The 14,836-nt window shown below is 43.2% G+C and overlaps 1 protein-coding gene across 9 annotated transcripts in view; it reads right to left on the bottom strand.

Moving 5' to 3' along the window:
* The window catches only part of LOC114046382 (myomegalin-like), a 243,814-nt gene that overhangs the window by 27,738 nt on the left and 201,240 nt on the right, over positions 1 to 14,836 (bottom strand). For 6 of the 9 annotated variants that reach the window (XR_003569505.1, XM_027866689.1, XM_027866694.1 and 3 more), the window contains exons 27-31: positions 13,401 to 13,633; positions 12,516 to 12,668; positions 6,964 to 7,224; positions 1,855 to 1,932; positions 1,234 to 1,365 (exon numbers count right to left, since the gene is read on the bottom strand). Coding sequence is in view for 8 of the 9 variants with exons in the window: in XM_027866689.1 (XP_027722490.1) it covers positions 1,234 to 1,365; positions 1,855 to 1,932; positions 6,964 to 7,224; positions 12,516 to 12,668; positions 13,401 to 13,633 (857 nt within the window). In the remaining variant the exon portion in view is untranslated. Of the gene's footprint in view, positions 1 to 104; positions 165 to 1,233; positions 1,366 to 1,854; positions 1,933 to 6,963; positions 7,225 to 12,515; positions 12,669 to 13,400; positions 13,634 to 14,836 lie in introns of those variants that run through there. The other 3 variants (XM_027866699.1, XM_027866695.1, XM_027866696.1) reach the window with 2 other exon arrangements.

The raw sequence follows: 14,836 nt of genomic DNA on the forward strand, positions 1-14,836 counted from the left end.
GCTTGCTGTGATGGCCTCTGAATAAAGCTCTGGTGTTGGCGCCTCCCGATGGCTCGTCTCTGTGTGTTTATCCAGCTGAGGACCGAAGACTCGAGAGTGAGTATGACTCTGGCAGCCTGCTCCTTATAGGAGGAGAAGGTCGGCGTGTCCAGTACAAGGTGGGTCTTAGTAATGTACATAGAGGGAAAAAAATGGATGGAGTGGAGTTCTGATCTTGTCCATATTGAAGTAGATGATGTGATCTTGCCCATACTATGATATGTCATGGATGGGCAGCCCACTGAGTTCATCCCTCTCACCCAAATGTTTTGGACAGGCACTGCAAATGGACAATAAAATGGGCCTGTGATTGGATGTGAGGAAGAGAGAAGTCTAGAATTCAGGTCCTCCTGACTCCAGGGCCAGTGCTCTATTTACTGCCCACCTAGCTGCCCCTTGGTTCATATTTGAAAAGCTGTACATTGCTCAGGATGTACTCAAGCTCTGATTGGCCAATTTCCATGGTGTAAAGGCTCACACTGTAAATTTAACAACTGGCTCTCTCAAGCTCGTATAAGCTGCTTCTGGCTCACTCCTACCTAGAAGTGATTGGGACAATACAAGGATGTAATATAAAGAAAAATCATGGCAGGGAGACAGGTGATGAGTCATTATATAGATGATGGACAGGGAATGGGTGGGGGAGAGGGGAAGTCATCTTAGAACACATGTGTACTGCCCAGCCAAGAGAACTTTAGTGAAGGGGAGAGAATGGAATGAGTAATAATAATACAATGATAATAATAATAACACAAAACAAACAAAAAAACCCACCTTGGAGTCCAAAGACCTGAACTCTGGCGCTGACTCTCTCTAAACCTCAGTTCCCTTATTTGTAAAATGGGAGTAATGATGTCCATCTTGCCTATTTCATGAGGTTGTTGTGAAGGTGATGGACATGAGATAATCAGAATACAAGTCAGGAGACTTGGGTTTTAATCTCGGATTTTTCACTTATTGGGATATGGCCTTATAAAATTCACCTAATCTTTTGGAGTGCCAAATTTCTTCACCTATGAAATAAGGAGGTCTGAAGAAGATGATTTCTCTAGTCACTTCCAGTTCCATGATTGATTCTACGGCATCGGTGTCATCAGGAGTAAATCCTACCAAGACAATCAAGCCCTGTACCCCCTGCGCTACAAGAAAGGCCCAGGATTTGAATGGGCCTGAGCTGATTTGGGTTTTTCTTACCACTGGCCCTTGTGGTAGAGGAGAGCCTGTCCTCCAGCTGCTCTCGAAGGCGGTCATTAATGCAGATAGATTCCTCAAGACGCTGGCGGAGGCTCCGGATTTCACTGAGATGTTCCTCCAACAGGTCAGCCCCTGTGGTTGTCCCAAAAGGGTACAGAATAGGAAGTGAGAGGGGGACTTGGCAGGAAAATGAAGGGCAGTATGGGTGCCCGTCAGTCAGTCAATAAGTCAGTTAAGATGCATTTATTAAGTCCTGTGCTAAGTCCTGGGGCTCAGGCAATTTCCAATACCCATCACCTTCCTCCTGCCACAGTTTCATCTACCCAGCTCCAACTCCTCCAGAGCCTCAGACAACCAATTTGGATTATCTCTAGGGATTTAGATCTATGGAAGAAGGAGGCAATTAGACATAGGACAAGACTGTGAGAAACAATCAAAAAAGGACCCTCCAAGCTGTCAGAAGCCTGGAGAAAACCTTTAGTCCATTTCCTGGTCTCTAGGCAAGGTTTCCTGTTTTGAAAACGATGGGGCCACTTACCCCTAACATTTTTACGATAAATATTCACTGAATGAGTTGAATTTTTTCAGCAATTTGAATGAGAGCATAGACAGCATAATTACCAAATTTGCAGATGGGTACAAATTTCCCAGATGAATTGTGGCATTTACCGATTTCCAACACATAAATGCTTGCAGCGGCTGAAAGATGAAATGCTTACATTGAAAATATAATAATTGGTAGAGCTGGCTTCTGCTAAAGGGGAGATGGGAAGGGTTGACAACTCCAGCTAATAGAATTGGAATCCAAAAGTCTCCAGAGGTTGCAACAATGGACTCAATCCAATAAAAGGCAACTTAGCGAAGACATGTGGAAAGTCCTGCACCTGCGTTACAAAAACTTAACAGCACACATAAGGGAGAGGGAGCTATTCTGGCTAGAAAATAGTGTGAATGAAAAAAGACTGGGGGTTTTAGTGGATTGCAAGCTCGACAGGAAGCAACATGTGTGACTTAGGCTGCTTGGTGTTGAGAATGTGGTTTGATTATGAGCCTGATCAGAGCAGATCTGGAGCTTTGTGTTCAGCAATCATGTCCAGAGGAAGGCAACCAGAATGGTGAGAGGATTTAAAACTATGCCCTAGGAGCACCAGCTAAAGGGATTGAGGATGATTAGCCTGGAAGAGAGAAGATGGGGGTGGGGAGGAGGACAAGGGGATGGTCACTGTGTTCAAATATGGAAAGTACTCTCATGTAGAGGAGATTAGACTTAATCTGCTTGACCCAGAGTGGCAGAATGAAGTAGGAGTTACAAGGAGGCAGATTTGAGCTCAATATATAAGGATCAGACTTCTTAACAGTTGATCTATTCTATATATACTTCATATATATATAAACATATATACATGCATATATATATATATATATACTTCAGTAGAATTGGTTTATTTTGGAAGTAATGAGTTCTCCCCTCACTGGAGGCCTTTGGTCAGAGGCTAGATGACCACTTTCTGGAATTTTGTGAAGATAATTCATACTTTGAAGGGAAGTTTACCTATGAGGTTCTAAGAATCTATGGATGGAACTTTTTGTTGTTGTTGTTGAATCATTTCAGTCCTGTCTGACTCTTTGTGACCCCCATTTGGGATTTTCTTGGCAGAAATACTGGAGTGGTTTGCCATTTCCTTTTCCAATTCATTTTAGAGATGAGGAACTGAGACAAAGAGGGTTAAATGACTTGCCCAGGGTTACCCAGCTAGTAAGTGTCTAAAGCCAGATTTGAACTCATGAAGATGAGTCTTCTTGATTCCAAGCCCAGAGCTATATCCATTGTGCCACCTAGGTGCTCCAATTGGGGTGGGAGGATGAATGGAAATTATACATACCTACTGAACAAGTCAGGCTTGGCTTCTGTAGGCAAAAGAGGGGGCTACCCTACCTAGTGGGATTTCAGGCCCTAGGGAAAGCCTATGAGTCCCACTTGTTGAAAAAAAAAAGAGAGGATTCTGGGAAGATGGCAGAGTAGATCAGAAAACTCCAAGCTCTTCAGATTTCCTCTACAAGCAAGACAAAATAGCACCTCAAGGTGAATGTAGAGTGGCAAAAATGATCAAGAGTTGGGGCAAAACAGTGGTCGTCCTCCTGGGACAACTGGAGAAGATCCGAAGAAACATCCCAGGATGGAGGTTCGGCCCAAGTGAAGAGTAAACACTTCCAGGCTAAAACAACCTCAGGCTAGCTCCACTGAAATAGCAAGTGGTGAGCCCTGGGCGCAGCTGGGTTGGGAGGTAGCCTTGGACTCAGCCACAGGAATTTTCACCTCTCAGACAGTGTGGGGGGTAGGGCATCTGAAAGGGGAAGATAGAGGAAGCTTCTGCTGACAAGGGATGCCAGGCTCAGCTGTGCTACCAAGACACTGTCCTAGGCAAGAAGGAACCAGCACGTGACAGGTGCAGAAGCAGCGGGGCAGGGATGCTGCTGGCTGTGGGAACTTATAGGAGAGCTGAGTTCTTGGTCTTGACTCCAGGCCAGAGGGGAAAACTAAAGGTCATAGTCACTGGAGGGTTCTCAGGGAACAAGAGTATTTCCAACATAGTGTGCCAGGGAACCCTAGCTGTGGCTTGGAGTGGGGAAGGAGTGCAGAGGTTGGGCTCAGGACAAAGCTTAAAAAAATAACAATAACAAGGACCTGAGGCCAGAGGCAACATCAGGATTAGAGGTGATTATAATAACAAGCTGCTAAAAAATTAAAAATAATGAGCAGGCAAAGAAGAAAGAACCCAACCAGAGACAGTTGCTATAGGAATAGAGAAGACTGGGGTTTGTCTTCAGAGGAGGATACTGAAACAAAAATAGCCTCTCCCACCCCAAAGAGAAACGTCAAATGGTCACCTGCCCAAAAAGAGTTCATAGAAGAACTCAAAAAAGACTTCAAAAGTCAAATAAGAAAGATTGAGGAAAAACTTTAAAAAAAAATAACAATCTAAGAAAAACAAGACTGTGAAAAGTCAACCAACTAGAAAAGGAAATCCAGAATCATAAGGAAGAAAAGAACTCCTTGAAAATTAGAATTAAGCAAGGGGAAGCCAGAGAACTTATAAAACCAAGAAATAATAAAACAATATAAAGAGTAAAAAAAATAGAAGAGAATGTAAAACATGTTTTAAGAAAAACAACTGATCTGGAGAACAGATCAAGAAGAGAAACCATAAGAATAATCGGACTACCTGAAAGCTATGATCAAAAAAGGAATCTTGATACAATAAGGCAAGAAATATTTAAAGAAAATTGTCCTGAAGAGTTAGAACAAGAGGGGAAAATAGAAATAAAAAAAAATCTTCCGATCACCACCTGAAAGAGATCTGAGGAGGAAAATCTACAGGAATATCACATCCAAATTCTGAAATCCTCAGGTGAAGGAGAAAATATTATGAGCAACAAGAAAAAAAAATTCAAAAATGGTGGAGCCACAATTAGAATTACACAAGACCTCGCAGTGGCTACATTAAAAGACTGCAGGTCTTAGAACACTATATATTGAAGAGCAAAAGACCTGGGGTCATGGCCAGGTATACCCTGCAAAGTTTAGCATAATCCTGAATAAAAAAAATAGACATTCATTGAATTGACAGACTTTCAGGATTTTGTTGCAAAAAGACCAGGACTTAATAGAAAATTTGACATCCAAGACAAATATAAAGTAAACATCAAAGACTTATTACAAGGGACTCAATAAGAACAAACTGTTTATTTTTTATATGTGGAAATGTAAACCATATGTCCTAAGATTGTTCAAAAGAAAGAGTGGGGTAGAGCTGAGTATGATGTGATTCCAAAAAACAAAATGGTGTAAGAAAAGGTAAAAAGGAGTAATTATCTCATACAAATGAGGTGCAAGAGGAAGAATTGACACAGCAGAATTAGATGGGGCAGGAGGGCTGGTAGTTTTGGAACCCCACTCTCATTGGGAATGGATTGAAGAGTGAACAATACATACATACATACATACATACATACATACATACATACATACATACATGTATAAAAATCATCTAAATTCAGAAAGAAATAAAAAGGTAAGGTGATAGGGAGGTAGCAGAGAACAAGGGAGGGATTCTTAGAGGGAATCCTATTTACATCAGATCTGGGTTAAAAAGAGAACATAAATACATTTGGGTGGGTATAAAAGTCTTCTAAATTTGTAAAGAAATAAGGTGAGGGAATAGGATAGGGGGGAATAGAAGGGTAGGTAGATGAATGGGAATGGGATAAAGAGGGAATAACAGATATATTTGGAAGGGCATAAAAGTCTTCTAAATTCAGATAGAAACAAGAAGTCAAGGGAATAGATAGGTTGGAGGGAGAGGATAGGAGAGGGATTCATGGAGGGGTGTAGGTTAAGGAATAGGAGGTCAAAGTAGCAGGTAGAAGTAAAGCAGAGGAGTGAGAAGGGATAGGAATAGGGTGAGAAGGATAGTGAGGAAAATAGGAAGGAGGAAAATAAACAAAAAGTAAGTATAGCCTAGAATGTGAATGGGATGAATTCACCATAAGATAGAAACAGCAGATTAAACATTTGAATTCAACAGTACGTTGCTTTCAGAAAAGGCTATTTAAAAAAAAAAAGCAAGGGTAATAATCATGATCTCAGACAAAGTTAAAGCTATAATAGGTATAAGGAAAGGAGAAAAATAGGAAAACTACACTGTCATTAATCAATATTGTTTTAGCCTATTTAAAATTACCAGATAATATAAGGTTGGAATATCACTGTGGTATCAGAAACGATGAGCTAGTGGATTTAGAAAAGTATGGAAGGACTTGGACGTATGAAAGAAGATGCTATCCATTTTCAGAGAAACAGAAGACAAGTGGAAATAAGCATAGTATGGTCTTACATATATGCATATGTGTGTGATTATAGACATTTATGCATATGTATGTGTATATGTGTATGCATGTGTGTATATGTGTATGTATACGTATGTGTGTGCACACGTGTATGTGTATGTGTCCACACTCAATTGTGCCTTCTTGGGCGGGGGGGGAAGAAGGGGAGAAAAATAAAGTAAAAAGTGCATAGCAGAGAACAAAAGAAAACCTACAAGGAAACAAAAAAAAATGGACAGCTTTCAAAATAATGTGTAGTATTTATTATATAGGTTTTCTTGAAATGGAAATTTATTGTTTTATATTGAATCCTCTCATGTTCTGCTGTGTACATGGCCATTTTTTTCTTATTTTGAATTTAAGTTTAAAATAAATTTTAAAACCATTTTAAAAAATAAAAAGAAAAAAGTTAAAAGACAAAACAACATAAAGCAAAAAAACCCGAACAACATGCTTCTCACATCTACTGACTCATGCCTCCAACAAGGAAGAAAACCTGTCATTCAATAATTTAAGAGAAGGCTTAAAATGCCAATGCCCTTGAAAGAGAAGATAGCATTGACCTTCTTTCTTGATGGCTAATTCTTTCCCAGAGTACACTGGAGAAGAGGGGAGTGACCAAGAGGTTAGTGGCATTAGAAGAAGATAGGGAGCTCAGTCCCTTCACCTCTTCATCTCAGTGTTTCCATCACTGAAGTAAGAGTGGCAATTCTAAATCCCCACCCAACTCCCTGAAAATGCTATGTGAGTTAACAGAGCCTTTGACAAAGGAGAGAAAAGCTGGTCCCTCTTATTAACCATCCCCATCTCCCAATTCTGATCTTTCAAACTCATGACATTTACCTGTGAGTTTAGATTGAGGTTGGCACACCACAGAGTTTGGGGACAGGTCCCCCAAAGCGGTTCCCTTCTGAGGTCTAATCGTTTCCCAAAGGCCACTGCTGCTAAGGAGTCCTGAGTCTGCTGACCTGCAGAGTTCTGCAGATATCCCCAGAGGATGGGGTTGAGAAGTACGGTGGGGGCTGTGCAGGCAGTGGGGAGAACCGACTTCAGCAAGGTTGCTAGGCAATGGGGCTGGCATGGCAGGAGTGGAAGGACTGATACCTGGACAGAAAAAAGACATTTGTAAGAAAGAAACAAGACAAAGAAAAGAGGAAGGATTGGGGTGAGGGAGGGAGGTCAACAGGAAGATGGTTGGATGTTACTATGGGAAATAAATGGAGACCGAAGTGGTATATAGAAGGATTATGTGACCTTTGCACCAGGTGACATTCATATGAAATATCAGCCAGGTAGAGGGTTCACTCCCCCCCTCCCCACATCCCACCTCTTTCCATGGCAGAGAATTAGGAAATGACTTTGACTAGAGCGCTGCTGGCAATTGTAACTTTCACCTCAGGGACGAAACTTTGCAGAGTAAGAGGTGGGAAGAAGAAAAGGACTCCCACCATCCATGCTTAGGACAAGAGCCCTGGGACTTAAGAACTCGTTAATGAACCACGGAACGAGAGGGCAGAGCGTGGCACCACAGCCATCTGGCTAATCTTTCCAACTCTCACTTTAGAACAGTGGGAGAAGGCAGAGGACATAAAGTGTCACCTGAACAATGATGACATCACTGAGCTGTCTTGATGAGGCTCAGCCTCTAAATACGGACTTCTTTCTCCCCAGAGGCCAGGATGAGCAGGGAGCCCAATTTAAGTGCTTTTCATGGGGAACATAAGGAGGCACTATTTAAAGGAGACGTCATCCAGCTCCTGGGTAAAGAATGAGCCCTGGGGACTTCTTAGACAGGCTGACCTCTAAGCTTCTCTCTGACCAAGTTTCTGTGCAATGTGAACCTTTCCCCTGTCCTCTCTGGCATCTCTGATTATGCTTGTGTTCTTTGACAGAAAAGCCGGCTGGGGAGGCTGGACCTCAGGGAACATTCAGCTGATTCTGCTTCCTTCCAGGCAGCCATCAAGGCAATAAGAAAGGCAACAAACATTTATTAAGCACTTACTGAGTGCTGGGCACATAACCAGGGACAAAGGGTTTGTGACTGCGTAGAAATCCAAGAGATATCTTTGTTTCTGCCCTTCACCCAATCAGGGTACTTAGAGGGATTCATGTGCTTCCTTATTTCATCCCACTTACACAGTCCCTTCTTTTCCCTGATTTGAACAACATCCAATCAGTGTTCTTAGGGTCTCTGGGACTAGGGGGTGAGAGGGCCTAAGGCAAAGGTACAGACCAACAGCAGTCAACATACTTTTCAACCACAGTCTTAGAAATGTCTGCATATGTTAGTAAGCGAACTTGCAATGCCCACATATCCCACACTCCCCTTGCCAGAAAGCTCACAGCACATACAAACACACATGTGCTGTCAGGACACATGGACATCCACACAGATAAGCCTCTGTGCACGTTGGATAGCAACGTTTCAGTGACCGGCGAAGCTGCCATGCAAACCACAGCGTATGTTAAGCATATGCTTTCTGGAGCAGAGAAAGAGCCACACTGAGCAACGATGATGCATCCAAGGGTAAAATGGAGTTCACGTGTCTGACTCCAAGGCTCTGGGGAAATCTGATCTGACACTAATGCTCCAGCCCAAAGAAGCTAGAAAAGTATGGCTCAAAGAGCCGATGCCAGACCCTTTTTCCCCTTCAGAAATTACTTCATTCAGCCTTCCCATTCTGGGTGGAATTGTACTTGAAGCTAAGCCAGGTCAGGCAGACAAATGCTTCTCCTATTAGGGAAAGAGATTTCATAATCTCTGTGTCCTCTGGAAATAGGTCTTTGTTCAGCTAGGTTTCAAACTAGCAGTCTATGCTGTCTCGTTTGGGCTACATAGAGTCCCTCATGTTCCACTGAACTGAGCTCCATTTACCAATAGCCCAAAACTGACTATTGTAGAGTTAGATATGTAGTCTCATCCTGAGAACAAATTTGAAAAATCAAGGGTAGTGAGTCCAAGTGTGGCTGATTCTACACACTTCTAGTTTGGCACACTCACCCTTTCAGAGTCAATAATTTGTGGATTTTGGGCAAAAGGCTTCTCTAACACTGACCAGGTCTGTCTACTCAGTGACCAGCCCCAGCACCCCCCACCCCAGGCTTCTTACAGGTGGCATTTTCAAGTTCATTTAGTTTCTTCCTACAGAAAATACTCCCATAGTCAGAAATATTCATGGCTCTGCCAGATTGAGCAATCCATGGGGTGAAAAGGGTTTTGTTGTTTTTTTGTTTTTTATTATTTTGGCTATAGCTGGTCCCATGAAATTGACTTTTCAAAGAGTAGAGCCAACACAAGAACCAAGGCTTCTCCTGAAAGATGAGTAGCCCAAGATCTGGGGAGGGTGTGGATGGGACACAGTGAAGCAAAAGAGCCATCCTAGAATGTGCAGTACATAGCATTCACCCCACAAATCCCACATCCTGTTCTTCTGGTCTCTGGGTCTGTCACTCACCTGGTCAGTGGCAGACCAGATCAGACCCGACATAGCAGCTTCTGCAATGGGGAAAGAGGAATAGTTTGCCCTCTGCCTTCCTGGTCTGTCTCTTGGCTGTTTTTCGAGGCTGTTCTCAAGATGAGGCTACGCTGCTAATGAGCATTTTGCAGTTAGGAAGGATGGTATAGACTGGAAGGGGCCACTTCTCCCATCTTCTCCAGGGTCTCATCTAAAGATTCCACAGCACCAACCTCGTCGGAGGGAAGCGAAACCCTCCAACGTAGTAAAGGCTATTGCTTTCGATATTCTTGTATTCATATACAGCTATAATAAATGGACCATGTCTAACATCTCATGAATAAAGGCTTTTCACACACACACACACACACACACACACACACACACACACACACCTCTCAGACAATTGTGGTTGAATGAATGTCTGTATGTACCAAGCAAGCAGGGCCGCGCTGCCCCCAATCTGCTATTGCTTCAAGGTTTGCAAATATATATAGATATATTTTTAATTTTAAGCCACACGGTTTACTGCAAGCCATGCAGAGCCACATGCCACAGAGAGGGAACAAATCCACCGGGAGTCTCTCACTTTCTCCCAACTGCTTCTGTAGCATCTGTAACTCCTGTTGAGCCTCTGCCAACGAGAGCACCGTTGTCCCACAGCAGCCAAGGAGGGGAGGAGCGGCAGAGGGAGGGGGGCCAAAAGGCAGAAAGATGGAGGGGGTCGAGGAAAGTGGAGGCTGGCGAATGCCAACCGGCTTGGGGATGGAGTTAAAATAAAGGCCTAGAAACAAAGAAACAAAAACAAAAAAGATGGGGAGAAAGGGGGAAAAATCATTAAAGGGAGAGTGTGAGAATGAAGAGACAGACAGAGGCAGATAGACAGGAGGAGAGGGAGAAGAAAGGAGGAAGAGAGAGAGAGAGAGAGAGAGAGAGAGAAAGAGAGAGAGAGAGAGAGAGAGAAGGAGGGAGGGAGAGAGAGAGAGAGAGAAGGAGGGAGGGAGAGAGAGAGAGACAGAGAGGAGAGAGAGAGACAAGGAGACAGAGAGAGAAGAGAGAGAGAGACAGGGAGAGAGAAGAGAGACACAGAGAGAGACAAGCAGACAGGGAGACAGAGAGAGAAGAGAGAGAGAGAGAGAGAAGGAGTGAGACAGAGAGAAACAGAGAGACAGAGAGGGACAGAGAGAGAGAGAAGGAGAGAGAGAGACTAATTCCAGACAGTTGTAGAGTAAGGCTTGGTGTTTACTGAAAAGGCAAAAATTGATTTCTTACCTTCTGGGAGGCTTCCCTCTCCTTACCCCCACAGAACAGCCTTTTAAAATGTAGTCTGGGTTACCATGAAATCAAGGATCTGGCTTGATAAGAGCCAGATGACATTTCCCTACCATCTATCTGAGGCAGTGGACTAGCTCTCCAGAGTCTGATCACAGAAGGATTTTTGCTAAATACCAAGTTGTAGCGGCAGCGAGTGAAAAAAAAGGAGTGGTTTTGGAGTCAGAGGAAGGGGGCATATACGCATCCCAGAGGTGCTATTTACTGCCAATGCCATCCCAAGTAGGTCTTTTGCATCTGGTTCTCAGTTTCCTTGGCCATAAAATGAGGCTGTGTGAACAAGTTAGATGATCTAAGACCTTTCCATCTTTAAATGCTATGATCCTAAATGTCCTGAGCCTCTAAGATGCTGCTGATAACTCGCTAGCTCTGAGATTTGTCATTTTCATGTCATCTAAAATGCTGATGTTATTCTACCCAAGGGGACATTCGAAGGCTAAAATCAAAGACTTTGGCATTCTAATTTTTCTTCTGGTTTATCCTATAGAATGAAACAGTGCCTTGAACACAGTAGGTGATTCAATAAATATTTGATTTAAATTATCTGACCCCAGAGAAGTCACCTAGATGTCCAGTAACCTGCTTACTTAAGAGTATTGAAGCCCTAGTATTGGGCTTCCTCCTAATGATCTCCTACAGACACAGCCACTGAAGACCTCTTGCTTAAGGGGGATACATGGGACTTCCTTTTCCTTCAAATGAAAGCCAGACTATTCCTGAGAAAGATTAGGGCAGGCAGAAAATAAGCTCAGACCAAATTCTGGGGGAACCGCTGAAGTCAAATCCCATTGTGGAAATGAGGATAAGAAAAATAGCTCAAATTTACATAGTAATTTAACATTTCCAAAGTACTTTCTGCCCAAAATTTATCATCTTCATTTTACACGTGGGAAAATTAAGATATCTAAAGGCTGGGTGATCTGACCAAGATCACGTAGCCAGTGTCAGTCAGAACAAGCACTTGAGCTCAGATCTGACTCCAAGGACACTCTGCTTTTCAGACTCCACAGCTGCTTCCCAGAACGAACAGAAGCTATGACACCAATGACAACGGTCATCTGGAGGTCTCTGGTTGGACATCGAGCTCTCTAAAAGTTTAGTTAGACCGATGATTCAAATCCAAGCTTCAGCGGCCTCTTAGTAAAGTAGCTACTTTCAACCCTCTGTCCTCAGGGTCCCCATGAAAAATGGAAATGAAAATACTCATTTAAAGAAATCAGTTTAACAATAAACTGGTGCATATCACCGCCATTACCCCAGAAAGAAATAGGTAAATAGAGGTCAGAATCTGTTATAAAAACTACCATTACAGAGAAGTCTCTGCGTAAAAATAAGATTTTCAAATCTAAACCAGTGGATGCCACTCATATTCTGTAAAATTAATACAATATTCCAATACAGGCATAGAGTTGTGGCTATTCCTAGAAGTTTTCCATAAAAAAAAGCTAACCCATGTGAACCCTTAACCATCCAACTGTTTATTGAAGCCAGACGGAGGAAGGCAAATTTGAACAGGTAGAGCTGGGTGGAGTTCTGGGGCAAGGATGAATTTTTGATGTCCTGCCTGCCTCTTCAGGAGGCTGCTGTCCCATACCTGTATGGGCATACCTGCACGTGCCTGGCTGGCCTCCTTGGGGGGTTTCTGAGAAGATGGCATGGTTGCGGGGATGCTGCTGGATTCCTTCTTAGCCCCATGAGATGTAGTGGCAGAGGATGGGTTAGATGAAGGAGCTGCATTGTTACTTGAATGATGGATGGAGTCTACAGAACCCATGAGTGAAAGAGAAGGTTTTGTGTTATACAGAGCAGTGCAATTCTGACTGTTTTCTCAGGAAATACTAGGGGGCCAGAGTGTCACCCATATTGAACACAGAAAACCAACCCTATAGATCACCTTATTCATATCTATATTTCCTTGAAAAGAGGATCTATATTTGGAATGGAGATACCTCATTGGACAAGCCATCTCGTATAAGATGTGGCCTAGAGCCCTCGATGATGGATGTTCCAAAAAGCAGTGAGGTAGGCTGATGGAAGCTTTGGATGATAAAAGATACCTAGAGAGCAGATTGTTTGGGAACTAATCAATAGCAAGGTTGGCACAGGTGAGACGGAAATTTACTACAGAGGGACTGATGCACGGGTTAGCCTTTGATATGAGAATGAGGCCATGACCTTCCAAGTGAGCATGGTAAGATATTCTGTGTTGTGTCGTCAGTAGAGATAGAGAATTTACAACGATCCAGACGTTGTCTCTCCTCATCAATCACCCTCTCTCCCTTACAACCATCCTGGTGACCCATAGGATGCTTTTGAGAAAAGGTAGTAGGACTTTGAGATGAACTCTGTAAGCCTACAACATGGCAAAGCTAACTGGCCCAATGGGACACGAGCCTCAAACCCAACAGCACCGTTCTTTAAGCAGCTCAGAGCGATCTGCAAATCTCTCTCTAGAACACGGTGGGAGTAAGCACCCAGAGCTCCGAGGCTTACCCGGGAGGCTGGTGGGAGCTTTGTCGGCACAGTCTTCTTCATACTGGGTATACTCGCTGGCCACGTCCATGTCTGAGCTGGCTTCCATCTCCTCAGATAGGAAGGAGGCGCTGCTGGGGGAGCGATGGGAGTCGGAGAGGGCATGGCTGCTGCAGGGAGTCAGGGATCGAGCATTGAGTTTGGACTGCAGGGCTTCAATCACTTTCTCCTTTTCTTGTAGCTCCCTGCTGAGCCTGGTGGTAAGGAGAGGACAGAAGATGAAGGCACAGTCAAATGCCAGCGACCACTGCCACAGCCGGCCCTTCTGGAAAGCTCATGAACGGGACCCCACAGGCAGAAGAGAAGATTCCTTCAGGACGGGTAAAAAAACTCATTACACCTCTTAGGTTGGTTGAGGGGAGCAGAGGGGAATGAAGAGCAGTGACTCAGAATACTTGCCAGTGTAGCAAGAGCAGGGAGGTGATGGCGCCAAGCAAGGCACTGGTGAGATGGATGTGTGTCAACTAGCAGACCCAAAGCTTTGCAATAAACTGGTCAAAAAATATTTTTTTTCTCTGCCCGGTCAAGTATAATGGTGCCCCATTTTAAATCCAAATCCCCTTCTAAGGTAAGGCAGTTTTTGAGCTCTCCATCTCTTAAGACATTTCATTACGGTATTCAAACCGGTCCCTGAGAAATATAATCACCTCCTAATTGTTCTTCCTGCTCATCTTTCCCTTTTCCAACCCATCACACACATAGCTACCAAAGATATCTCCCTAAAGCATACGCCTGCCATATGAAAAAATGCTCCAAATCACTAATAGAGAAATGAAAATTAATGCAACTCTGAGGTTCTACCTCATACTCATCTGATCAGCGAAGCTGATAAAAAGGGACAATGATGAGCGTTGGAAGGGCTGCAGGAAAATAGGCATATTGATGTGGACTGATGCAGCTGGAAAGCAGTCCAGCCATTTTGGAAAGCAATTCAGAACTACTCCCCAAAAGTTACTAGACTGTAACTGTGCCTTTGACTCAGGGTATAGAATGAGACATATATTTTTTGGACATGGCCAATGAGGGAATTTGTTTTTCTTGACTATGCATATTTATTACAAAGGTTTTTTGGTTGTTCTTCACACCCCCTCCCTATGGGGTGGGAAGATGGGAAAGAGAGAAAATAGATTTTTGTTAATCCAAAAATTTTTTATTTAAAAAATAAAGCAGAGGCTCTTTTTTACCATGTAGCTCCCCTACTCGTTAAACACCAGTGGTTCTGTATTACCTCTAAGACAGCATTTAAAGCTGTTTACCACTTGGCCCCCTCCTCTCTTTCCAGTATGTATATATGTGTGTGTGTGTATGTATGTATGTATGTGCATATACATACACATAGACACATACAAATACATATATAACATACATATATATATATATACACATATATGCATGCA

Source organism: Vombatus ursinus, unplaced genomic scaffold (assembly GCF_900497805.2).
Source record: "Vombatus ursinus unplaced genomic scaffold, bare-nosed wombat genome assembly UNPS02014782.1, whole genome shotgun sequence".
NCBI classification, from domain to species: domain Eukaryota; kingdom Metazoa; phylum Chordata; class Mammalia; order Diprotodontia; family Vombatidae; genus Vombatus; species Vombatus ursinus.